Here is a 26,275-nt window from a genome sequence, read left to right as displayed (position 1 = left end):
CAATTACATCATCTATACTATCATCAATTACATCATCTATACTATCATCAATTACATCATCTATACTATCATCAATTACATCATCTATACTATCATCAATTACATCATCTATACTATCATTCAAACCGTGGTTATTCATTTGACAAAGTACAAAAAAATCTAAGCAGCTTTTGCCTTAGCAGCATTTGTGAAATTACTGATGACCACAGAGATGGAGACCAGAGTACACCGCTTGTCCCAATCATCATTTGTCACCTGTGACAACCAGAGGTATTTGAGGGTCACAGCAACAAATTTGAATAAGAAAGTGCAAGAATAAGAGACAAGAGTCTTGGGTATCAAGAATTTGAAATGAGCTACTGAAGACTGAGGTTCCTGGGCTGACTCCTGGAGCAAGAATCCTCATCTGTGCTAACATCTGTTTGAGACCATGCACTATGGACACTAGCTGCCAGCAGAACACCTCTTAGACCATTCAAGGTGCAGTAGAGGTCAAATGTATCAAAGAAGATTCAAGGAAGTTGACTGTCCTTCTGTAATGCCCAGAGCTTGGCACTGAGCAGCCAAAGATAATTTCATGCCATTGGAAGGAAAACAAGCAATTCACATTACTTCCTCAGAGGACATCATTCCATGGAAAGCACACTCAGCCAGAGGGACAGAAATATATTCACAAAATACATTCTGCTCTGTACCCTAAAAGATAGGCGATTGCTTCTCTGCTTTTTCTTTTTTTTTCCCTTCCTATTAGACCCTTCACTTTCTGAATACTCATACTTTAAGAATCTGTTTTGGTTTCTGGTGTCAAGCTCTCTGCCACTCTCCTCCACCCAGCAGGGCTTGGGTAGATGTGCCCAACACAGAGGTTTCCTTTCCTGGGCTTGCCTGACATGCACCCTGTGGCCTCTGGGAGTTTCTACATTGGCCTGAACATGCTCCAAAGCTCCCCAGAGGAAAAGCAATCTCTTCTCATCCAGACAGCACGTTCCATCTGATTCAATCTCTCCATCAAGGAATGCAACAAAGAAAAATGCATTTCTGAAAATAAGATACCAATGTAAAAGAAACTACTGTTAGCAAGCTTTCCAAATTACAGTCATGGGAACTAAAAGTCCATGGGAAAAAAAGACAAAATGACTAGTAGCTTAATTAAAGAGAGATGAAAGCTGCAATAAACAGAAAAGGAGGGGAAGAAAGAGACACTGCAACTATCCATAACACCCTCACAAAACAGGAGTATTTTGAGTGGATAAGGGAAAAACACACAGCAACATGAACAGGTCCATGTGTTTTGAAGATGTTATTTTCTATGATCTCATTAAAAACTAATCTTTTTATAAATGTCTCTTTTTATAAATTTACATATTTATAAATCTCTTTTTATCTATTTGTAAAAAAAATAGATGTGAAGGAAATAATTATCACTCTGAAATTAAAGGAAGATCTTCTGTCCCACTGCATTCTAATTCTGTCCACAATGTATCTGCAATATATTTAAGATTCATTTTTCTCACTGCACATCTCTACTATGCCAATTCACCTTTTTGTTTTCATTTTCCATTGAAGGACGAGAGAAGGGCCCCACAGTAAAAGATGTTGAAAAGGCCTTCACAGGAACTGGGGATATAGATAGCTAGAGGTAGTTTACAGAAGCAAATATGTAGAGGCTGTTAGAAGAATGGGGATTGCAGACATTGACATCAACAAGGGGGGGTAGAGAACATAAAGATAGGAGTTTGAGAACAGCCCGAGGATGTCCAGCAGGGAGGTGATAAGATGTCCTCAGGGCAGGCTAGAATAGGATCAGGGGCTGCCCCTCCTGCAGGGTCATAAGTTTACAGCCAGGAAGACTTGTTTCTTCATCCCACGACCACCAGGAGGAGACCCCCAGGACTCACTAGCACACCCGAGGGGAAGGGTCTGCATGCTAAGGGGTTCTCGGAAATCTAATGGATATGTATCCGAATTCCTGGAAACAACTGATTATGTATTAGTGTTTGGCCTATATCTGTAGAATGCTTTTTCTTCATGGTGTGCAAGTTAAGTGGATCTATCCCCCTTGCACCTAGCGTTTGCACACTGCTGGTATAAACACCCTTGCTCTATATCCTTAATCTGGCTATAGAGTTTGATTTCTGCACATCACCATAGAAGAGCATAGGTCATTTTACCGATTAACAGAAATAGAGAACACAGTGCAGCAAGAGAGGACCTGGGAGTGCTGGTGCCAGCAGCTCAGTGTGAAACAGCAGTGTGCCCTGGGGACACACCATGAGGGCAAACAGGGATGCTTTAACACAGCACAGCCACACAGTCAAAAGTAGTACTTTTACTATTGTACTTAGCACTGATGTGGCCTCACTCTGAATACTGTGCACAGTTCTGGGCTCCACAAAAGAGAAAGGACGTTAAAGGCCTTGAAGGCATCCAGAGAAGGACAACAGAGCTGATAACAAGGCAGGAAGGCACTTGATACGAGGAGGTGCTGAGGGCACTGGGATTGCCCAGCCCAGAAAAGTAGAGGCCAAGAGGCGACCTCAGTGCTCCCTGCAACTCCCTGAGGAAGGGAGACGGATGTGTTCTGCTCCTGGGAACTGATAGCAGAGTGGGAATGGCAGCATGGGAACTGCCAGAGGAGGGCCAGGTTGGGCATCAGGAAACAGTTCTGCGCTGTCAGGGTGGTCAGGCACTGAAACAGGTTTCCTAGAGAGGTGGTTGATGTCTAATGCCTGTCAGTATTCAAAACGCGTTGGACAAACCCCTTATTCATACACTTAACTTTTGGTTAGCCCTGAACTGGAAAAGCAGTTGGACAAAATGATCTTTTATGTCCCTTCAAAATGAATTATTTTATTGTTTTGTAGTGCTAAAGTAATGGAGTTGGAGAAGACCCTTAAAATCAACATGTCTGATCACAGAAGTAACTACCAAGTCTGCCACTAAAACAGTGTCCCAGTGTGTCACATCCGCACGTTTCTTAATTGCTGCCAGGGATGGTGACTACACCACTTCCACCCCATGCAGATTGCTTCAATGCCTAAGCATATTCTCTATGAAAAAATCCTTCTTGATATCCAGCCTAAACCTCTCCAGATGCAACCTGAACCGTCTCATCACACCTTAAATTCCTTCTAATAACCATTTTCTCAAAAAGCACATTTCACTCTTCTGCAATAACTGCATTCATTTTGAGAAGAACCATGGTAAAAGTCTCAAGATAAAATCAGCTAAGATAATTTTTTTTTTTCCTGAAGATGAATTTTCTTTTTAAGACTTCCATATTTTTCAAGTTTTACTTTAGATTATGCTTTGAAAATAAAAAAAAAATATATTAGTTCTGGCTTTCTCAAGTGATTATCAGTGTTATGGTTTTATGATTTTTGGTTATCAGTATTCCACATCATAACATCATGTAGTACACTGGGAGTTAAAGAGTTAATGCTCCTGTTCTGGGCACCTGTCTGGAAGAGAAGAACTACATATCCTCGAGGACTTTGCATTGTGAGAGGAGATATAACCTCTGGCGAGGTCACAAGACCTTCCCTTTTTTCGGCTCTCCCTCATCCCTGCTGCTCAACTGACTGTGCACCTCACCTCACCATTATGGTGAGGCCTTTCCTTCTTTCAGACGCTCTCTCTCTCTCATTATATTTATTAACTTCAATTTAATTATACTGTATTATAGCATGTTATCTTGCATTCTGATACCATATTTAGTAAATTAGTTTGTTTCTCCTCAGATCATTGCTGCTGTTTTTAATTATTCAGAGTTCCCTGTTTTCCTTTTTCCGGAGGTGTGGCTCTGTGGATCCCTCCGCCCTGCCAGTCACACAATTGGGTTGAACCAGCCCGTAAACCACTGACAATCAGAAACCACTCTAGAAAAGGAAGAAAATGCAGAAGCCGTCACCATCAACACATCATGTCACCTCTGACTTCCATGTGCTATTTTTCAGAGTAAAAGCGCATAAAAACATATTACTAAACTGAATAGATAAGCACCATAAAGAAAAGCAATTCATTCTTCAAGGAAATAAACTAAAATGAAGTCTCAAGTCCAGACTGTGTGCAAGCGAGAAGGAAGGGGACAGAAAAGTCCCCTCTTCACTGGAATATGCTTTTTTCCCTGGAAAAGTTCACAGACCTTGCTTTAACATTACACCTTTTTCCTCCCTTTAAAGGGCATAAAATAAGATTACTGTGATACTAGAAACACACTTGCAACTATAAGATTTTGTTAAGTTTTCTACAATATACATCACCTAAATAGAAAAATATTTCTTAATGCTCTCAAGTATTTTCCATCTCTGACTGAAGATAGCTAGGAAAATAATGGAGGAGACTGGCAAAAAATAGACTTAGTCCAGATCATATTTATAGCCTGGGCAAGGATCTGTTGTACACCTCTCACGCTCCATTTGTTACATCCCTAGACAGAATTGCAATAGGCAGAAAAGGAGAAAAAACAAAGATGAAACAACAGCAGGCCATTATAAAAAAAAGATAAGTTGAGGGGGTGCTACATATAGCAGGAGTCACAAAAAAAGAGGAAAACAGCTTCATACACAAGATTATTTCACCTTCATTCTTTAGCTACCTTTCAGATTCCAACAGGCAGGACAACTAATACAAACTACAGCATGCTGGATATATTAACAAGGAAGTGTACATTTCATTTTCCTCATCCACTCAGGGACAAAGTTAGTCTCACAGGCTTTAACTTAAACTATGCTCTCAGCCAGTTAAATTAAAACACTCAGCATGATTTCCCAAAATGTGTTCTAATTTTCTGTGTAAAGCTTTAAAATTCACGTTACAGCTTCACTAGTTTTATCCTCATTAATACTAGAACGGACTTTAATGTTAGTATATCTAAATCAGCTTCAATTGGAGGGCTTGATCCTCAACATATCTGAAGTCTAGGACAACCAATACAAACGGTGGAGGTTTAGACTTTCTGTATCAATATAGAGGAGAATGGCAGATGTCAGTAAAAACATTGGCAGTAAACACAGTAACATACCTAAAAGCAAATAAGATATTCACACACACACAAAGACAACTAAACAAAATCGTCACTGAACTGCAAGTTGCAGTAGTGAACGTTTTTTCCAGAGCTACAAAAAATGCTGAAAAATAAAGAAGTATTCAGAAAAGGAAGTAATAAAAGATTAAAGCTCTGGCACAAGTAAATACTAGGGCTATTCAGATTGTTGAGGTTTCTTCTTTTTCTTCTATATATTGTCACGTGCCTGGAAATGTTAAAATTGCTAAATTAAATTAAAATATTTTATACTGGCAATTAATGGGACTAAGAATGTATACTTTGAGTTGTGCCTTCCCTCGATTTATCCTCCACGCATCATAATTTTAAATGCATTTCTTAATTCTCAGACAACTTCACTGACTGAGTTCCAGGTAGAAAAAAAAGTTCTGAAAAAATAACTACCTAGTTATTTCAAAATGTTTAAGCTAGAGGTTTTAGCACGTCAGAAAGTTGCATATTACATTTACAGATGAAAATAATTGGATGTATTTCAATCTTCAGTAAAAAAAAAAAATGCAACAAAATATGAAGCACATGTACATCAAGAATTCATCAAGACGGACAATTTTTATATATATAGATACAATGAATAAAAGTAAAATTAAAAAAAAGTAAAACCTTTAGGGAAGAAGAAATCTGAAAGAACATATATGAATACCCAAGAACAGGATTAATGAAAGTAACTGTAGTAATACGGCAAATAAAGCCAGTAAAGATCATGAAAGCTGTGAAAACTTGTTTCAGAGTACTACTGAAAAAGGACTAGACCTAAGTCTATTTACAGAATCATATAAACTTGGGACTTGTAAAATTTACACAGTGAGCCAGTTTGAAGGGCTTTTTCAAAGATCTATCTTTGAAGACCTTCTTAAGCCCTTTTCCTCGCCTTTCACAGCCACCTTAACACTGCTGCAATATCTCTGCCTTATTTCTTTCTCCTTCCCCATCTTCAGCTTAGTAGAAGAAAAAACTTTAAAAAATATCATGCATTTCCAGTTCATATCCTCCATTACTATTACTGCTGCAGCAATACAATCTGATATTTTGCACGTTCACAACCTTTTGTGTTTTCATCAAAATGCCTTTCTATAAATGCATGTTATATTTGTGTCTTTTCTCACTCTTTTCCCTAATACTTAGTTCTTCAGTCAAATACGAGGCTGTCCTGGCCTGTAATTATCATTAACAGTTGGTGAACAAAAAAAAAATTAACCCACAAAGTGCGGACAGAGCAATACCTCCTCAGCTTCTGTCACTGAGCAGCTTAGAAGCTTCTTGAGCTGATGGCTAATCTGAATCACTGTTAATAGCCAATGAGGGAACCTGCCTCCTTCTGAAACATGTATATATCTCAGCGTCCATAATTAAACTGGAAATTATTGCCAAAGGGTATGTGAGGTATGTTTAGTAGGAGTTTAGGATTCTTCTTTTTTTTTTTTTCCTTCCCTTTGTTTGCAGGCTGTTTTAGTAATGCCAAAAGTTCATTGACAGGGCCCTTGATTTTGTGTGTGCACGTAAAATAGTGAAATCATTCAGTATTTCCTATAACTTTAATGAGTTACAGAAACATATCTTACACTAACTGCATGCTTTGAATGACAAAAATAAAGCCATCTGATTGATCTGAGATTGTTGATATGAAAATACTTTTACCATCCTTATTGCTATTTTGCAACTATTCTTACTCTACAGTTTGTCTTTTGGAGACAAACTAAAACTTCTATGTTCAGGACGTGAGTACACACAGACAAATAAAAAGTATTATGCACTTTTCTATTTTTTCCCCCATCTACTAGTTCAAAGTTCTCCCTTCATCTTTAAGAATGCTGAATGGCAAGTTATTGTCCAAGAACTGAGGTAATTCTCATACATTTTTTTGAGAAAGTAATAGCTAAGTGCATACAGACATACATGCAGATTCTAACATGTTATCATCACCAGTTTGTACATGCAATGTAAAAAAAAAAAATCTATTGACAACTTTACCTGTCACTTCATCATGCAATTATAAAAGAAATTCCCCAAAAAAGGCTTTTGTCATTTTCTATATATCAGTTGATTTCACAGTTGAACATACAAGCAGTCTGTATTCTATTCAACTTGCACATAGATTTAAGTGATTGAATATATGTTACAGTTTTGCAGCAATCTCATGCAAAATGTTCAGTTTCCTCATCACTTAGATTAGCAGCTGCCCAGCTCTAACAAGCTTCCACTGTGTGCACAGAATATGGTGTTTCTCCCTTCTCTCCTGGAAGCCTGCCGGCCTGCCTCTCACTTAACTTTCCAATTAACAGCAGAAATTCAACACCCAGATACACACATCTTAAAAACAAAACAAAACAAAAAAAAACCTGTATGTTCTGCACCAAAAGCAGAGGACACTAAACACTTTTTTCAAGGACTACAGGTAAAGCAACAAATTTCTTCCTGATCTTATTCTGGAAACAGACAAAAAACGAAACTGATTAAACTACTCAGTAAAAAAAAACAAAATCCATAAAAGAAACAAACTCAAAACAAAAATGATGTCTTCACTACAGAAGGCACAGATAATTTTGACCAATATTTGTATAGACACATACTTATCCCTGTAAGAAAACAATTATCCCCGTAAGAAAGGCTCTGCCTTTCTTACCCTGCCCTACCTATCAACTTTTTTCTCATTGTTGGTATTTAAACAGTATGTGTTCACCAATCTTATTAACTGAGGCAGGATGCATCAAAAATGCTAGCATTATGCATGAAAATAGAGCTAATCCCCACCATAAAGGTTCATAGAAGCATTCCATTATCTAGCCTTCCAGAAACATGTATGTTGCAAGTTAATAGAAACCATCTCAAGCACAAGTTCTATTTATAAATGAATTCGTCCATCCTAGCTACCCAGTGTACTATATATATATATTTTTTTTTTTCATCATAGATACAAGTACTGCTTTCTCTCAAACAATGAAATAAAAACAAGAGATGGCATCTTTCTCAACCATGTAATACAAATGACCAAGTTCTATAACTCAAAAATTGCCAAATTAGGAAGAGAATTTAATGTCCATTAAATGCAACTACATATGAATAACGCAATACACCAGAGTATATGCCTCTTTAGCTTACCAAGGTTATTATTTCACAAAAAGGGAAAAAAGACTTTTTAAACCTGAAATCTAAGAAAACAATGAATTTGAAACTAGAAAAGACTCAGTTCATGTTGCGTCCGAAATACAATATTTATCTCTTCTTTTCAAGAGCAATTCCTTTTGTACAAATTAAAAAGAACTATTTAATCATGCTTTGAAAAAGGCTGTGTTGTTCATAATCTTGAACAGCACAATAAATAAAAAAAAAAAGTTTGATTTCTCAGTGCATCAACATCTATAATTGTGGAAAAACAGGCTTCCAGTATCATGAAAAATTGACTTTTAGACATAACAATGGCTCAGAATAAAAGTAGTTGGAGAATCTTAAGTCCTCTTCCTCCTTCCCTCATTCTATACTCAACTATAGACAAAAACATACTTGTTTTTAATTGAAAGTAGTAAAATCAACATTGGCTAGCTGAATATGCTCACACAAATTGACATTTACACTAAAGACTGAACAAAATAGGCCCATTTTAGCTCCTATGTCACGATATTTCTTTTAAAAGACAGAGGGCTACAGTCTATTCAACTGCTTAGAAACTATGATTAGTAAAAGTACTTCTGTGATGCAGTAAAGACACCATTTGTTTGTTCTGGTTAAACACTTGAAAGAAATAAGTCTAAAGATATTACAATTTTTATTTTTAGGCGAAACGTTATAAAAACCAGATCTATCAAAATCATATTCTTCAGCTCGTCATAATATTACACCTCCTAGAAAAATATACTGTTAAAGTTTTACAACAAACTAAATACCTTCAGCATGCTTCTACTTTTAAGTGTTTCACAACGTAAGTTTAGAATCTACTAGCTTCTAATGGTTTATCAGATTACCTCACAAAACTAAAATGAAATGTAATTTCCCGCAGAACCTTGTAAAATAATTAGCAATTAAAAAGATAGTGTGCAACACTGTTTATATTTTATGCATTAGTACCCCTTCGTAATATATATGTTTAATTCCACCGGCTAAATTCAACAATTAAAGCGTTTAACATAGAAATGTAGAAATTAAACAGGTAATGGTTAAGCCACGTGTCAGAGATGTCCTCACTCTGCAAAAGCACTCCTCTGAATAAAGGAATGAGAACAGTTAATGGAAAAAAAACACCACTATGCATACTGCATAATAAAAGTACTTGTTAATAAACAGTAAATAAAAAGCATGGTTTTCCCATGAATGAGAAGTTCATTGGCTTTTGCCATACCTTTATCTGTTGTCTTCTAAGCATTGCAAGTTCTCTCATATCTCGGAATGGTTGTAGTAGGTACTGGTAGAGCTCTGTGGTAGCTTCTGCAAGACTGCTGTAGGCCTCATCCTCCATCTGATACAGTTCAAGCAGCTCTACCATGCTTTCTGTGTTTTTGTGTTTTTCCAGTAGCTATAAAAAGAAAAACACCAATTTTAATGAACGTTTTCAAAATTCCTGCTGAAAGCAATAACAGTTTAAAAAGTACTTTTAGCCCATCTCTTCTCTCCTCCAAAAATACTCATTTGGACAGACCAAATAAGAAAGTCTCAATTTTCCTTTCTCATCTTGAATTTAGCTAATCAGATATGATCACTTCTCTGACAACCTTAACCCAGAAAGTATGGCATTCCTATTGATTTCCTCCCTACAAAAATCACAATAAACAATAAAAGAGTACAAAGAGCACAAAAAGTAACATATTCATCAGATACGCTACTTCAGACGTTTCCCACTTTCAGATGTAGTAGGAGGAATGATGGGGAAAAGTCAGAAGACAACTCAGATGTTAAGATTCCTAGCTCACCTATTACTTCGTACCTACATAAGCTTCATTATATTAATGCTGCTCCAGACACAGATAGAAATCTATGTGAAACGAAACAGTGATCTGCATTTTACCCAGATAATTTAGGCATGAAGATCAAATCCAGAGTGTCTATTAGATATTTTTAACAAGGAAATCATAAATGTATTTTAAAATTTAATTAATTTTTTTTTCAAAACATGTGTTTTCATTTAAGGAGACATCCTGTCAGTTCCTCCTTTCAGATCTTCTGAAGTGGAAAATTTATTCATTGCTACAAATCTGCTACAATGTATGTTTTTAATTTATGTTTGCTTTGCATCTATTTTGGGCATCTGTCTGAACAAACCTCACATGTTGCTGAAAATCTTTTACCATTTCCAAAAATATATTCAACTGTTCAGCTACACTGATCTCATACAGATATGTAGAGTTAATTGATGTGTTCACCAAGTCAAGATTATCTGAAATAAAATCTTCTCTTACTCTCAGACCCTGAAAGTGAGTCTCTTGTCTTTTCTTTTCCTTCACCACCTCAAAAGCATATACTGACAGTCAAATGTTTAATTAAGCACAGATTTGGAAACTACAGAATAACCATTTTGTATCTTCTCTGCAGTCACGTAAACTGGATTCTCAATTTATTTGCTTTATACATGACTGCATCAAGCATGAATACTGGAAAACAAAATAGAGGGAACTGTAGATGAGAAAGTGAAGCTTTGATCAATAATTCTCTGGCATCTGATTTATCTGTATCCCACAACTGTCAAAAGACATTTTTTACCACAGTAGTCTACTCTGTTCCATTATGTTCATACTATTCTGCTGTGTTTGTTACTCAAAAGAAAAAAACTCTAATACAAATTTTGCATCTGATGATCCCCACCACACTGCGCCAATTTCTCTGAATCTCTAAATATTGGACAAGATTGAGAAACAGGAATCAGAGAGGCTTGTAGTAGCTTAATTTACTCACTGATCATTGAGATGATTGACAGATGACAAGCCATAAAATATTTCCCTCAGCAAGGCTTGTTGGTGATGAGAGGTCTGGATGAGACTGTAGAACAGCGATGATGTTTCTCATCAGCAGTATGACAATTTGTTCTTTCACCTAAACAGTTCCGCCTCACAAACTGTTCCTACTCCAGGCTCATTCACTATGCCCTTCTGCTGACTGCCAGCACATGTAATAACCCGTGGTGTTCAAGTTCTCGGTGAAGGTACTGGGCAGTGTTCTGTGGTTTGCAGTCCATAAAACTAATGTTTTATGCATGTTCTGTGCTAAACACACACAAATGAACCTCCAACTGAATGGACAGCAGTCCAGGCACTCTGGATTTGACTCCTAAGTTTCTGCAGACTACACATTATTCCAGCAGTTTTAGCCTTTCAGACTATTAAGCCACCACTTCCCTAGCTCTTCTTGCTGCCAGTGTCTTAAAATACAGCTGCCATACTCAAGTCATCTCCTATTTGTACCAGGCATATCAAAAACTTTCCTGTAAGCCCAGAGCTGTAGTTATTTCTCCATCAACATACTGAGAAAAACAAACCTTCTTTTCTCTCAAGCCAATTGTTACAATATATCTATAATACACTATAATGTTAGTTTTCTGGTAGTGGCTTAGGCTGTATTAACTGCTTACTGAGTACACAATTTCATTTTAGGGTGTAATCCTACTATTTTGTAGATATACAAACTATACAGGGCAATAAAGAGAAGTAACAAAAATTAGAAAAAATATATCAATATCACCCTTTAAAGGAGTATTTTAAATAATCAAATTTAAGGATAAGAGCAATACAATACAGTTGGTTTTTTTTGTTTTTCTTTTTTTTGTTTTGTTTTTCTAATTATTTGCAGATGACTCTTAAGGCCTTTGTGATAATTTTGGTATTGTGGAAGGCAGTCACAGCTTTGCAGAATTAAGACTAAAGAGGCACCAGAAACTAAAGATTAATTTCAAACATATGTCCATCCATACAGTGCAAAGGTATTTCAGGACACTGGCAGCATGCATCTACTTACAGTGCTAGTTATTCAGAGAAAATTCCATAAACAGAAACGGGACTGATATCGTAATGAGGTATCCTGACACTCGTGGATAACGCAAGTAAACAGGCATAATTTCAGGGTCTTGTCCACATTCAATTTCATTTGGTCTGTTGCTGGGATTCCCCTAATTCTATGCCTACAAATGCTTCCCAACTTATTCAAAATACCCAATCCTCAAGGAGTAAATTCTTAAAAACAAATACAAGCAAGGGCACATTACGTTATTCACAAACACATATTGTTGTCTTAAATTATTAACACAAGGCCTTCCTTCATTCCTACAGCAACAAACCACACATGCTGCATGTCCCGTGCCTAAGAAAGACTTTTTTTTTTTTTTTTTTTTTAATTAAAATGGTGATGCAATTTCCACACAATTAGAGTTTCAATAAAAAGACAACACTGGAAAGCTGATTCAGAAACAACCAAGTATCACCTTCTTTGATTTACACCAAAGGGCCATCAAATACAGATATTCTTCAAAATAGGTAGGAAAATTACCTGCCTCTTAATACAGACTACATACACCTGCCTATTAGCACATTTGTATAAAGGCTCACTCAGTCTGCATTTGAGATTAAATCTCTTACAAAGGCTGCGAATCAGCTCAAAAGCACGTATACATTTTCTTTCATCAGATCAATACCATAAAACTGTTGGCTCAAATTTCACTAGAATTAAAAGCTACATGAGGGAAAGATGAGACTGAAGAAATAGAAATTATCCAGTTTTGGAAAAGAAAAACAAACAACGCAGAAATTATGACCTACATTTGAAGTGATAGTTATGATACGCACAATCTAAGGGTATAAAGAGAAGCATCAAACTACCCTCTCCCCTTTTTTTGAAACTGATGCCATTACCACACTTCACCAATGCAGTGAGGCATGATAGCTTTGATTCTCTTAGTAGACATGGCCAGTAAGACAATGAGGCGCAGAGGCTGGTTTGTTATCAGTCCTAAAGGGGAGAGCAGACAGATGTCGTTAGCTGTGCCCTCCCATTCTGCTCTACAGTGCAGTCTGAGGGAGCTTTTCCTGTCCAGGAACCAAGTCAGATGAAGTTGTTGTTTTTTTGGTTGTTGTTGTTTTTTTGGTTTTGTTTTTTTTTTTTTTTTTTAAACTGGCTGCCATCCAGACAGTATTTAGACTATCAGATAACGTTAATCCACTGAATCCACTGAATTAATAATGTCATAAGAAAAGCCTGGCCCCCCACAGCCTCAGTTAATTTAACTGTGCATGTTCCAATTTTCACGCAGGAAGTATCTAAAGGATCTAAATTCTATTATAGAAATACAAAAACTCAGCTATTACATTTTGGTAAGGCAGAGACACTGATTAAGCTGGCCAAATGCCTAAACCAACTCCAGCACCTTAAAATTGTACGTTTTCCAAACTGTTAGTATAAAATAAATGAACAATTTCTGTGGCATAATTTATGTCCCACCAATGGTTAATTCTTAACACTGACATTCAGTGTTACCATTCATTTACTTTAACCACTTCAACACGAATATTTTTACTTCCACTTTTTTTTTTTTTTTTAAAAAAAAGATATTATTTAATGAAGTGGGTGGAGGGCAAAGTAATATCCTGTACAGGCCTGACTAGTGCAGTAACCATTCAATACTGTATTTATTTTAAGAATGATGTTTCACAGATGTTATATTGTTCACAACTAAATGAATTCATGTATTTTAGGCAACTATTATGCAGATAAACTCTAGTCAGCAGGAAACTTTTTTTTGCCCTGATTTAACTGCATATATACTTCCACTATATACCAAACACTATTTCTGTCTACAATATTAAAAAAGATTTTGTCCATAAATCTTTAAAATCTATACAGATGGCAGTGCAATTGTGTGAAAGTCACCTTCAGCTAGGCTACTTCAAAGCCATCAGTGAAAGGCTTTTTCTTACATTACCTTTGTTATTATTTTCAAAACTTTCACTATTTATATTTTGGATAATCTATAAAAACTCTATGAACATACCACAAAACCAGCTGTAGCGAAAATGAACAGTAAATATCTCAATCCCTACCTAAGTGCACACACAATTTTGAAATAATAGTAATTACAGAATAGACTATCATAGAATCATGCAATCACCAAGGCTGGAAAAGTCTTACAAGATCATCCACTGCAAATGTCCACCAGTCACCAATACTTCTCACTAAACCATGTCCCTCAACACAAAATCTAAACATTCCTTGAACACCTCCAGGGTCGGTGACTCCACCACCTCCTGGGCAGCCCATTCCAGTGCCTGACCACTCTTTCAGAGAAGCAGTATTTCCTAATATCCAGCCTGAATCTCCCCTGGTGCAGCTTGAAGCCATTCCCTCTGGTCCTATCACCAGTTACAAGAGACAAGAGGCTGACACCCAGATCATTACAGCCTTCCTTCAAGCAATTTATAGTTATTCTTCTATTAATTTCAGTTCTCAAAGCCTGTACATATTACTTGCCAATCTTGCCAATTCCAGGAATAATTGTACACATTTTTAGTGTATAATTTGAATATTTGAAATAACAGATAAACATGCACAGCTTTTTTTTTTTTTTTTTTTTTTTTTTACAGGCATATGAATTACAATACTGCAAAAGAAAGAAAAAGTACTTTTAGATGCTCCTTCCTTTCCACTAAACATTAGTGCTATGTAAAAAATACTGAATACTCCTGCTATAAACTTGCAGTAGACTTCAAACAATAAAAATAAAAATAAAAAAAATCTCCCAGAGCACATAGAATTTGGATACAAAGTTTTCGCAACTAATTTTGAACTTCAACCTCTTACAATAGAACATGTTTTAAATTGTTTCTGTTCTTTATTTTCAAGCTGTCTTTAAACAAAAACCAATCTAGTTAATCCTCATAACCCACACATGCATCTTGGTGACACAAAATTTTTTAGCACAGCACCTGAGAGCACATTGTAAGCCTAAGACAGCAAGCTGCAGACTGACCATTACAGTCTCTTTTAATTTGTGCTCAGGTTAGCAGCTCCTGGGACAGCAACAATCACTAAGTTCATTTACACCACTTACCAAAATGCACCTCACTGCAATGCTCTACCTGTAATTCAAGTCAGCAGAACGGAAATGAATTATTGAAGGAAAACTGAAGCAGTATTTTAATGCAGTCAACTGAGCCAAACATTATTTTCATGCATGCAATGTTACTGAACAATGCACTTTCTCTCCTTCCACTCAACACTCTAAATAGAAATCTTAGCAGTACATTCCACATGGAACTTGGAACATCACAAGGCTCGTTTGCAGCTGCCAACTCTGACAACAATGTATGGCACACAAAATCTCTTCCTAAAAGCTGAAGAGGTGCATGTCAACAAGTAAGTAAAAACTATGTATCTCCTTCTCTGTGAAGAAGACTCTGTGAAGAAACATAGGCACAACAGCACACTAAAGTTGCTTTAATTTTAAGACATTGAAGGTGGTACTTGTCTAATCACCTTGCCATATCCCATGGTGTGGCTGTGCCACTCCCAAATTACGCTGTTGCACAGTGAGTAGCCATAAAAGCCAGGTATTTGAATTCAGTATATTACTTTGAAACAATACAGCTACAAATAAACTCCATAAATCACGCAAACAAAAGCTAATTATATAGGACTGCTAGGCATTTTTCTGCTGTTAGGAACAAAGAAGTAAGTACTTACACTGCAATGTAACTTGAGTAAAATAGATGCAAGGTAAATACCTTACTTCAAAGTTAATACAGTAGTCTGGAACTCTTTCACTTTGGAAAGGGTTAAAATAACTAAAACATAAAGTCACTAATGAATCACCAATCACTTGGAACACTACAACTTTGAACAAAAACTTCTACACAACACTTCACCCTGAAGGCTTGGCAAAGAGCTGTCATGTACTAATGAATTCTAAGGAACTTTTTCTGCAGTGGCCCAATCCCATACTGTTCATATTGTTCATACTGTGTGGGTTCATACTGTGCCATTATATAGATCAATTTTTGGTCCATGAACCCTATTCTTCCGTGCAATGCTAGCTGGCAGAAAAATATATTAAATGGTGTTAATACTGACAACACCTAAAACTAGCATTTAATCATCTAATGTACCCCTTAAATGCAAGTTATTACTACACTACTCTAAAGCCCCTTTCATTGCGTACAGCTTGCAACGTCAGGATAGACACACTGAGTCAAAACCACTCTGCTGAACAGCAAATAGTCTTCCATGTAAACAAATATGAGAATTTGATGGCAACAAAGAAATAAAAACAATGTTATCAACATCATACTGAAGATTCAGACTTCCAGTGCAGAATTAATACTCATCAGTGCAATGCACTGGCCTGGTAGCAGATATACTCAAATGCTCGATATTCAGGTAATGTTCGGCTTTTTAAAATCTAATCCAAAAGTCATAAAGCATTACGCCAACACCAGATTCAAAGCAATGGTAAAGCTGAATTAACTTTTTAAAGCTGAGCTGTGTTTATGGCTTGCTCTTACTGAAAGCATATCCCACTTCCCATTACTCTTCTTTTCCTTCTTCCAGTTCCATCCCCACTCCTTTTTTCCCTCACACAAAACGCGATGTCTAAGCAGGAAGCACAAATTTCTAAAGTTTATAAGCTAAAATAATATTTTTTTAGAAGTTGAATACAACATCAAAAATGACCAATAAAAAGCCCACTATTACTACTGGAAGGCCGATATATGAAGAAACTCCTGAAATCCCTTATCATACAATGCCCCTTTACCTCCCACTCTAGTAGCAAATACCACATAAATAGCAAGCTATTAATTACCTTCACAACATGAAAACATTTCAGAAGAAATATTTCAGAAGAAATTTTGACTATTATCAGATGAACACAGACTTCTATCCATCTGGGTTAGTTTTCTTCCTTCTTTCATGGCAAGTGAGAGGAAAAGAATACGATGCATAAATAAAATATATGTGATACAACAGCATGATAAAGCAAAGTTGAAATGTTACATACAATTTACTTATCAAACAATTCCAGGACCACTCCAATATCCGAAGTAGTTTGGAATTTTTATTTATTTAATTCTGCCAGAATCTGTTTATTTTCCCGAATTATACTACTCTAGAGTAACAAGAGCTCAATCAGACATTCTGAGAACTGATGACTGCAAGCTAGCATCACACTAGTTCCTAGTCTGAATAACTCTTAGAGCAGTGAACTGCACCAACTTGGGCTCTAAAGTCACAAACCTATTTGAAGATACATTACAACCTTTTAAAAACTTCTACAACTACAGATTTTCTCCCTCAAAAGCTTCACGTCAAAACTGTTGCATTTATTTTTTTTCCTTTTTGGAATTTTCTTAAAATTAATATAGCATTTGCAGTTCTCATCAAGGTGTTAAAAACAAACAAGACTCACTAATCTAAATCAGTATCTCCTTAGCAATGGGGTTTGACTAGGAAATCTGCAGAGGCACCTTCTAACATCACAATCTAGGATTCTACATTATTGAAAAGCATTTTACACAATCCTCTCCCTACAGTGTCTGAAAGAAAAGCCACTATGCAAAGCTGCCGTAGAAAAAGTAGAGCGCTAGTCGTTTTAGATGACCTGCATACACTGCCCGCAAGTCATGGCAAACAAATCTGAACTAATTACTTGAACACTTTTCAAAGGAAAAATAATCCAGGTTCACTACGCCAATATCACTGCCCTTTTTTTTCCAAAAGAAGGCTATGTAAATAGCTGTTTACAAATGCATTTTGGGTAAGTACTATAACAATAGTACAAAGCAGATAAGCATTTTCAGGATTGAGAGGAAAAAAAAGAAGAGTAGAACAGGCTTGTTCTGCAACATCTCTTCTTGAACAACTACTTGAGCAAAAAAAAAAATAGAAAAACGTTCAGTGAGCACTCAAATTTTTCTGAGCGTGCAATTGTGTCTGTCCTACACAAAGGAAAAAATTCATATCCATTTGATAATTTTTATTATCCGAATACTTCAAGCAGAAAAGAATAAACTGAAAGAAACTGCAGAGATAGGGGTTTATGGGTGAAAGGTTTCTTAACGTAAAACAATCTCTGTCATAACTTCTGTGATGAGTCAAATGACTTATAAGAAGATAATCAGCAGGAGTTTCTTTACATCTAATCTCAGTAGTGCCACCTGACAGTTCCTAAAAATCAGCGCTCCAGGGAGCTGACTTCACACAGAAGCACCTTTCTGGCTACAGGTATAAGAGTTAAACAGTAAAATCCAAACTGCAGAAAAGAGCCTTCAATCAGGAATTATCAGGAATCAAGAACATGGATGAAAAGTAGAGGTCAGAAAACAAGGAGACATTTATGGATACGCTGCAAGTTGAAATACAGCCCATGTTAAAATTCTTCATAGAGTCTTCAGACAAACTAACAATGGCCTGGTTCATATTTCAGGCCAAGTTTTTCAGAAAATAGAAATTAGGCAAGTTTAAAGAACAAACTAATTAAAGCAGAAACACATTTCCCTTATTAATTTATACAGTTCATGACTGGAAGATACCAGATCATCCAATCTCCAACCCAACAAATTTAGACTATTTCCTATATTTGTATAATCCCATTTCAAGTTATGCATGGGCTTTAACAATTGTTCTTAGACATTACTCATACACTTGCAGATACCATTAACAAATTTCTGATGAGTCTGAACTACTACTTCTTGTAATGGCACAACAATTTTTTTTTCCTTGTTGTTCCTAAAACGTTCTTATATATTTACATATTTACTATTAAATAGTATTGTTCTTAAAGCAGGGATTTGGATTCTTGGTGAACTATCCAGGATCCTTATTCCAAATGGCTGTAGAGGCATTAGTACTATGCAAAAGGCATAACTCAAATTATTCTAAAGTATACCAGCTTAGGCTCCTTTCCTCAAAAACATCAAGATCAGTATATACAATATGGTTAAATCTACATAAGCCATAAGCCATATATGCCCCTTCCCTGGAGTACTGTCATGCTGGACAGCAGTAGAGCACAGTGCTCATTTTTTAAGACATCTTCTTAACACATCAATTTTTAAAGCATCTTACTTACAAGCTATCTATTGTACTGTAAATTAAAAACTTGTGCTCTTTTTTTTTTCTTCAGTAAGCACCTCTGGTCACCTACTGGCAGTATCTTACAGAAAGAAATTTAAGAAGACACAATTATTAGAAAGAATGTGCTTTCTAATTCTACGCCTCTCTATACAATAGAATCATAGAAACCAAGGAGAGAAAAAACTTACTGGATATTGAAAGCAGCTTTAAAAGGCATTGTCCTGTAAGACATTAAACTGAAAGAGAAGGAAAGCAATGCTGGCAAAATGAAGAAAAATATGCAAGACAAAGTAATGCAAATTTAAAGAAAAAAACCCACACAATTCCATATCTAAAAGTGTTTTTATTGCACACATTGTACAAACCTCTTCAAAGTATTTTCACATATGAAAATGCTCTAACTGCCTAACGGCCCAAACAACTTCAAAAAAATTAAAACAGAAGAAGCCTCTCTCCACATCTAGAGAAACAAACAATTCAAGTTTTGAATGTAATATTAAATAAACTTCTCACCAGAATACTTCCCCAACTACAATATTAATGTGATTCCTCAACCCCCATTCTCATTGCTAAACAGAGCATGCATTGCATTTTATTTCATTTTCCCTTTCCCCCAGGTATTTGAGTAAGGAAGAAAAACATGAGACAGACTGGCAAGCTGCTGTGTGCAGTTTCTAAACATTAGGTCTAAGTTTACTAAGCATCATCCTGAATAGTACTGGTACGTTCTACAGAAATTATTATTCTTCTTTTCATGTAGTACTTAAATTCCACCAAGGAAAACTTAATTTTACAAGCAGATGTACTTTTCTTTGTGCACGTAGCATGTAAAAATCTTGATGAAACATAATTATTTTAAAAAGAAATTATTTTAAAGATTTCAGTGTTTTCAGATACAGTAATAGTATACACTTTCAGCTAACTCTTGTCAAACTAACAAGATATCAAAAAAATCCAGCACATTAAGTTCATCTACATATGTATGCCATTTAGAATAACAGGAAGGAAAACAAAATTGAAGAAGAGCTATAAATTCAGATACAACACAAGGATCTGACTGAGGCTGGAAAAGACAGTACAAAAAGACTGATAAAAACAAAGGCCGTATCCAAAACCCTAATTAACCTGCAACCACAAGTCATAAGCAATCACAAGCAATTTACTGCTAACTATGAAAGAAAAATAAAGGAGAAGAACAGAAGAAAAATAATCACTTAATTGGGAAGATATCAAATGGAAAAAGAAGGAAAGAAAAGATTTCCAGATAAAAGATGAAGTTATTTTACTTCGGACTCAGAAGGTTTTAAATCACAGGCTGAAGTGAAAACAACACTGTAGTAAAATGGTCCAAATGTACTCTAAATGTTGATTTCCTAGAAGACATTTTAAAGCACATGTTTTAAAATAATATATAATAACAGCTATGATTTTCTGCAACAGCGTCCACCATATGGTTAAACTTCTGGAGATATTTATTCATCCCTGCTACAGGGAACCAAGCATCTCTCAAAGGATACAGCCCTCTCAACTTTACTTCCATGTCTTTCAGTAATATCAGTTCCTTACAAAAAGCATTTAACCTGTGTTCTGTGCATGTAAATAAATGTTACATTTGAGAAACTCACTGAAATCCGAAAGTTTAGAAACTTCAAAAAGCAAAATACCTACCTGGTTTACACCTTCATCATTTGCAGAAAATGCAGAGAGGAACCACTGCACATTTAATTCTGCTTTTGTGAAAATATATACTCACTACCGTGACTAGTGGGTATACTTACAGAATGGGTCAGTCATGAACTTTCGGCCACTAAAATGCAGAACATCTGAAATGTTTATTACCTCAAGACTACTCTGTAACAACCAAATGTGACTGCCAATGACTCCAGCTGCTGACGAGGTAAATAGGTGGACGGCGGCCTTCAAGAACATACTGAGGGGGAAAAAAATGTTTGGTTGGACAGCAACAAAAGTTGCTGAGAGGCAGAGTACAGTTCTCAAGGAACTGCTCTTAAGAACACGGGGCTGATTTACCTGTTGTACAGAGCACGCTCTACAACTGCTGACACACTACATTTTGTCTAGTAGTAACTTACAGTATACTACTTAAATGGCTTATTTACGAAGTATTCAAAATGAATCAAAACAGTTTTACTGGAAAGAAAGTGTTACCTCTGTAACTGAGTACATAAGAACAGAACTCAAACAAAAACAGGCTGCAATTCCAGAATGCTCAGCAATAGTCTGACCCCGCTTTATGCATTTCAATAGAGATTAAAAGCCCCCCAAAAACTAGAGCATATCTCATTTTAATCCTCCATGCATGCCAATTTAATTTAGGCTATGTTCTTTTGTCCCATAAGGCACCGTACGCATCTCCAGAATGTAGCTATTGCAGCTAACATCCAACATTCAGTTTTCTGTACCTCTTTCATAGAGATGTTACAGTGGTTTTGATAGAAACACCACTGCCAGTGCTTATTTTTTGTGCTAGCGCACTATGTACTTCTCCATACCACTACAGATTACTTAAATTTGGATAATTTAATACCTTGATGTTGAAATCTTTGTAAATCACACTGTGCTTAGCAGATCATCGAATACAAACAGGTCACTTTACCTATGGAAAACTAATTTTTGTGAGAGTGCCTCCCTACAAGCACACCTACCAACTAAGAAGAAAGTATCAGAACAGCTTTCTGTGAAGGAGACAAACAAATGAAGAAATAAGAACCACCACACCAACAGCGAACAAAAAAAAAATTTCTTCTGAAAAAAGTTGTTACCAAGACAAAATACATAAAACATTCCAATCTTATTTTTTGCAAACCATTCTAGTTGCAAGAAAATAAAGTCAACCAACACAAAACTGAAGTTCACACAGTTAGTTTGGTGCTCAACATTCCACTGAACAAGAGGGATGCTGCCAGCTCCAAGGCAGTCAGAAGTTAGACACTGAAAACAAGATGCTCTCAGTACTTCTTCTGAACTAAACCATTTACTGACACACTTCTGAGCTTTCATATGGGAACAACTCAAAAGAACCCAGAGAACAGATGTGCAGAATGCTCTCTCAGTCTGCCTACAGTAATAAGAATCCACAAGTTATGCAAAGAAATAGCAAAATGAAAGCAAGTCCGCGACAGGTTTTGTAACTGACATTCAGTGTCACCTGCCAAATTTCAGACCGCTGCAGCTTTTGTGCTCTAAGGAAGAGAGATTTACAGGTACCATTAACTCAAACATGCCAAAGTAGGCATGAATTGTAAAGAGAGGCTTCTCTACTTACAACTTGCTATGCAAGAGTAAGAAAAGGATAAGCATACAAGAGAATGTTTGTTGGCACGACTATGCCACCAAGCCCTGTTAATCATAGTTTATACTAACAGCACTTCTTATTCAGTAAGACTGTGACGAATTCAACCTTTTGCCAACATAGCTATGACAAATATGTAGTAACCATCTTTGATATTACTGTGTTCACAAAGACTTAAAAGCATGTGCACTTAGCCTGAAAAGGTCCTCCCACATTATAACAGCCAGAAAACTGTCAATAACAAGTAGAGAAAATAACCTTTTCTGCCTTCTAGATACAAAATGTTAAGGTCTTAGAAATACTGGCCAGGAAGCTGTAATGCTAAAGAATGATTTGGTGGTATCCACTGCTTTGAAATAGTAACATCTTTTTATCTGGTCATTAACTGGTTTTACATCATGTTTCTACTTGGGAGTTTAGCTCTGTAGCTCAGCACCCAAGGAATTTTTAAACAGGCATAAATCTTAATAAACCAGGCTGCAAGTAAGAGTTTAATAGTTGTCCAAAAAAAAAAAAAAAAAAAAAAAAAAAAAAAAAAAAAAAAAAAAAAAGCAGAATAACTTTTACTCCCTTAGATACGAGAATTTACTTTGACATAGTTGCCCTTAAGAATTAATAGTTTTGTTAGGAAAAATAAAAGATGCACTATTTCAAAACACTAAGTTATGCAGAAGAAAATAATTGCATGTCAAACAACTACTCTGCAACTATTTTTCCTCTCATCTTGGGTCTGTTTCTACTTGTAAAATTCTTCTGGCGTACCACAGGCTTATAACTGTGACAGAGATAAAAATGCCTATTACAAAAAGAAACAACCATTAATTACTTTAAGAATAAAGTGGAGCAACAGATGGCCACGTAGGGTATGCAGAAGCAATGAACAGGAGAGGTTCTGCTTTTCACTTTGTCCCTTCACACCAAAAAAAACATAAGCATAAAAAACTGCAAGTTACAGTCTGAAGACTGTAACTGCACATAGAAAACTGTCCTGGAAAAGGAGATACAGGAAGTAATGATAAGCCTCAGAAGCACATCTTACCATGTTAAACCAAATTCTTGGTGTTCTGAACTTGTATTCCTTGCAACATTACGTAAATGAAAGTCCTGTATATACTGCTCAGTATTTAGTTGCCTGATGGCCTCCACTCCCTTTCCCACCTTCTTAAAAATTATTTCAAGAAGTAAAATCTGAAAGTAAAATGCTTAAAATTGTTACATCAACTAATCCAACATTCTCAACAGGCAGATTTCAGGCATAGCTAGAAAAGTAAATCAAACTATGAGATGAAACACTCAATCAGCAGGTTCTACCTAAAATTAAGAGAAACCTTTACATCAGAAATACCAACACCCATCTCCCATTGCTTCATTTGCTTAGAATTCGATGGCAGGCAATATCAGCATTTGCTTCAAAGAAAAACACTGTGCACCAAGTAAACCACTAACAAGCAAGGAAAAGAGAAACTTGAGAGCCAAAAGGGAAAATGCAGGTCATTCTATTGGTTTCTTTTCTTAAACATGAACTACCTTTAATTAAAGAAGGATTGACTTACACCACGGACGGTGACAGAAATACCGCTTACTGACACAAGGCACACTAGTAGACTGGTTACCACGAGAAAGGAAGACTATTGTGGTCAAGTAGACAAACATGATCTGCCATTTTGTCTGCACCAGATTAAGAACATTAAGCAGAGAACTGTACGTTTACAGAGAAAGCTTGTAGTGACTACAGATAACTGATTTATTGTTGACTACAGCACTGGTGCTAACAAGATAAAAGTTGAGACCCTTTAAGAAGCAAATAGTTTTTGCACTGTAAATTTGAAAGGGTGTTTCTTAAAAAAACACCATGAACTTTAAGTTAGATAGCTAGTACCTAAACTCTTCATTTAACAGGAACTTTTCTCATACTGATCAGCTACTCCCAAAAACTGCTCAGCAGAAGGCCAAGTGAATCTAGGCACATGTTACCAATCATTTATGCAGCCAAAAGTGGTAGATTATACAATTCCACATGCTCTGCATTAATACTTCTGCAGAAGATTGTTAGACTGATGACTAGTAATATGCAACAATTAACAATGATTAATTCAGCCCTTTAAAAAGCAGTGGGAAAAAATAATTAAAAAAAAAAAACATTCAAAAAGATATTTTCTAATTTAACAGTTTGGAAATAAACATGCATCTGACAGTGCTACACTGAAATGCCCTTGCCATGATTTCATCACTGAAAAGACAACATTTTTCTAATACTCTGTAACTTTAATCACTACAGAAATCATAGAATCCTACCCAGACTCAACACTATGCCATCTACACAGACAGCACATATGTATGTTCACACCTCATTAAGGATTAAAAAAAAACAAAGATTCACCACCACACATTTCTGAAAGCACAACACCATAGGATATAGGTGAGCTGCAGAAACAGCTAAATTTGAATTACAGCCATACAGCAGAACTTTGATGGTGTTTACGAAAACCCAAAATGCCACAGCCTGATACACGCTCATAGTCACACCTAGACCTGGTGCATTCTACATCAGGTGACAGAAGTACAAAAAACAAGAATCTTCTTTTCAACAAGGCAAATCTAAGGTCTCACAGACTCTCCAGTATAGCAAGAGGTTAAAAAAACCAACATGCTGAATCTGGAAACTATCAGAAGCAACCTCCTTAACTGCTTCTATCTGAGCAGAGCAAGGTACGAGGACAGCACATCTAGCAGCACCTGAGGCCATCAGACACTGGCAATGTGCAGAGCTCTTGCTAGGAACAGACTGCTCTTGCTGAAAACCCAACTCTGAGAACCTACCAAGGCTGCGCAAACGCTGTAGCTATGCCAGTTCTACAAGACCTCATCTCACTTGAAATACCAGATTCAGCATCCAGAGCCCGAATTTTTTGGCCTCCAGTGACCAAACTGTATTATCAAAATAAACACCACATGTTGCTGCTCCTTTTAAACAGGCTCCAAACCCATCTTAGCACAAAGCAAAGCTACAGCAGAAGTCTGGCAGCAAGGCCTTGCCAAACCCCCCCATCTTTGCTCACAAACACCTGCATTTGATTGCAGATAGTAAAGCAACGAAGTTGAGACTGAAATCTGCACCTTTTAAATCCTGGCCGTGGAGACTCTGGAAAGGTGAAGCTCCCTGATCCTACTCATCCCTGGCTCGGTCAATTCTGCCAAGGCAGACCGGCCCAAGCGCAACGAATTACTAGTGAAGGTATCACAGAGGAAGGGAAAGATAACACCGAGGTGCAGACCGTGTTGGAGCCTCACCTCCTGGATCCGCCGGCGGGCTCGCTGCAGCACCTCCTCGTAGCCCTTCTGCCGCAGCTCGCTCAGGCTCTCATAGTACTCCTCGGGGTCGTCGGTCTCGGTGAAAAGCACCTGTGAGAGGATCTTCCAGCCGCAGGTGTCTAGGCTGTGCACCAGGTAGACCTGCAGCCGGTAGCACAGCGCGTCCATTTCCTGCTCCGAGAGCTCCGGCGCCCCGAACAGCACGGTCCACATGCCCGAGGGCTCCTCGGGGAAGGCGGGCAGGTAGGGCTCCAGCTCCGAGTTCACGGAACACAGCTGCTGGTGCACGGCGCGCAAGTCCTGGAAGGAGAACAGCCCGGCCCAGCTGCACTCCTCCCCCGCGGGCTCCGCGTCGGGAGCGCCCGCCTCGGCCGCCTCCTCCCTGCCCAGCTCCAGCACTTCCATCTCCTCGGCGGCCGCCTCCGCGCCCCGCGCCGCCCTGCGCGCCGGGCCGCCCCTCGAGGCGCGCAGCGGGCTGCCAGGCAGCGCCTCGGCCCGTTCGGCGCGAGGCGGCATGGCGGGCTCGGCGCCCCTGCGCGCCGCGGGGCTGG

At 37.2% G+C, this 26,275-nt stretch overlaps 1 protein-coding gene across 1 annotated transcript in view; it reads right to left on the bottom strand.

Moving 5' to 3' along the window:
- The window catches only part of JMY (junction mediating and regulatory protein, p53 cofactor), a 65,840-nt gene that overhangs the window by 39,370 nt on the left and 195 nt on the right, over positions 1–26,275 (bottom strand). Inside the window, exons 2-3 of the mRNA XM_042825994.1 lie at positions 25,704–26,271; positions 9,396–9,569 (exon numbers count right to left, since the gene is read on the bottom strand). Coding sequence (XP_042681928.1) covers positions 9,396–9,569; positions 25,704–26,271 — 742 coding nt within the window. The remainder of the gene's footprint in view (positions 1–9,395; positions 9,570–25,703; positions 26,272–26,275) is intronic.

Source organism: Centrocercus urophasianus, unplaced genomic scaffold (assembly GCF_019232065.1).
Source record: "Centrocercus urophasianus isolate 14NV4802_14NV808 unplaced genomic scaffold, USGS_Curo_1.0 seq_25, whole genome shotgun sequence".
Taxonomy (NCBI): Eukaryota; Metazoa; Chordata; class Aves; order Galliformes; family Phasianidae; genus Centrocercus; species Centrocercus urophasianus.
The sequence above is the reverse complement of the archived record's forward strand: the minus strand, read 5'-3'. Positions and strand labels throughout refer to the sequence as shown.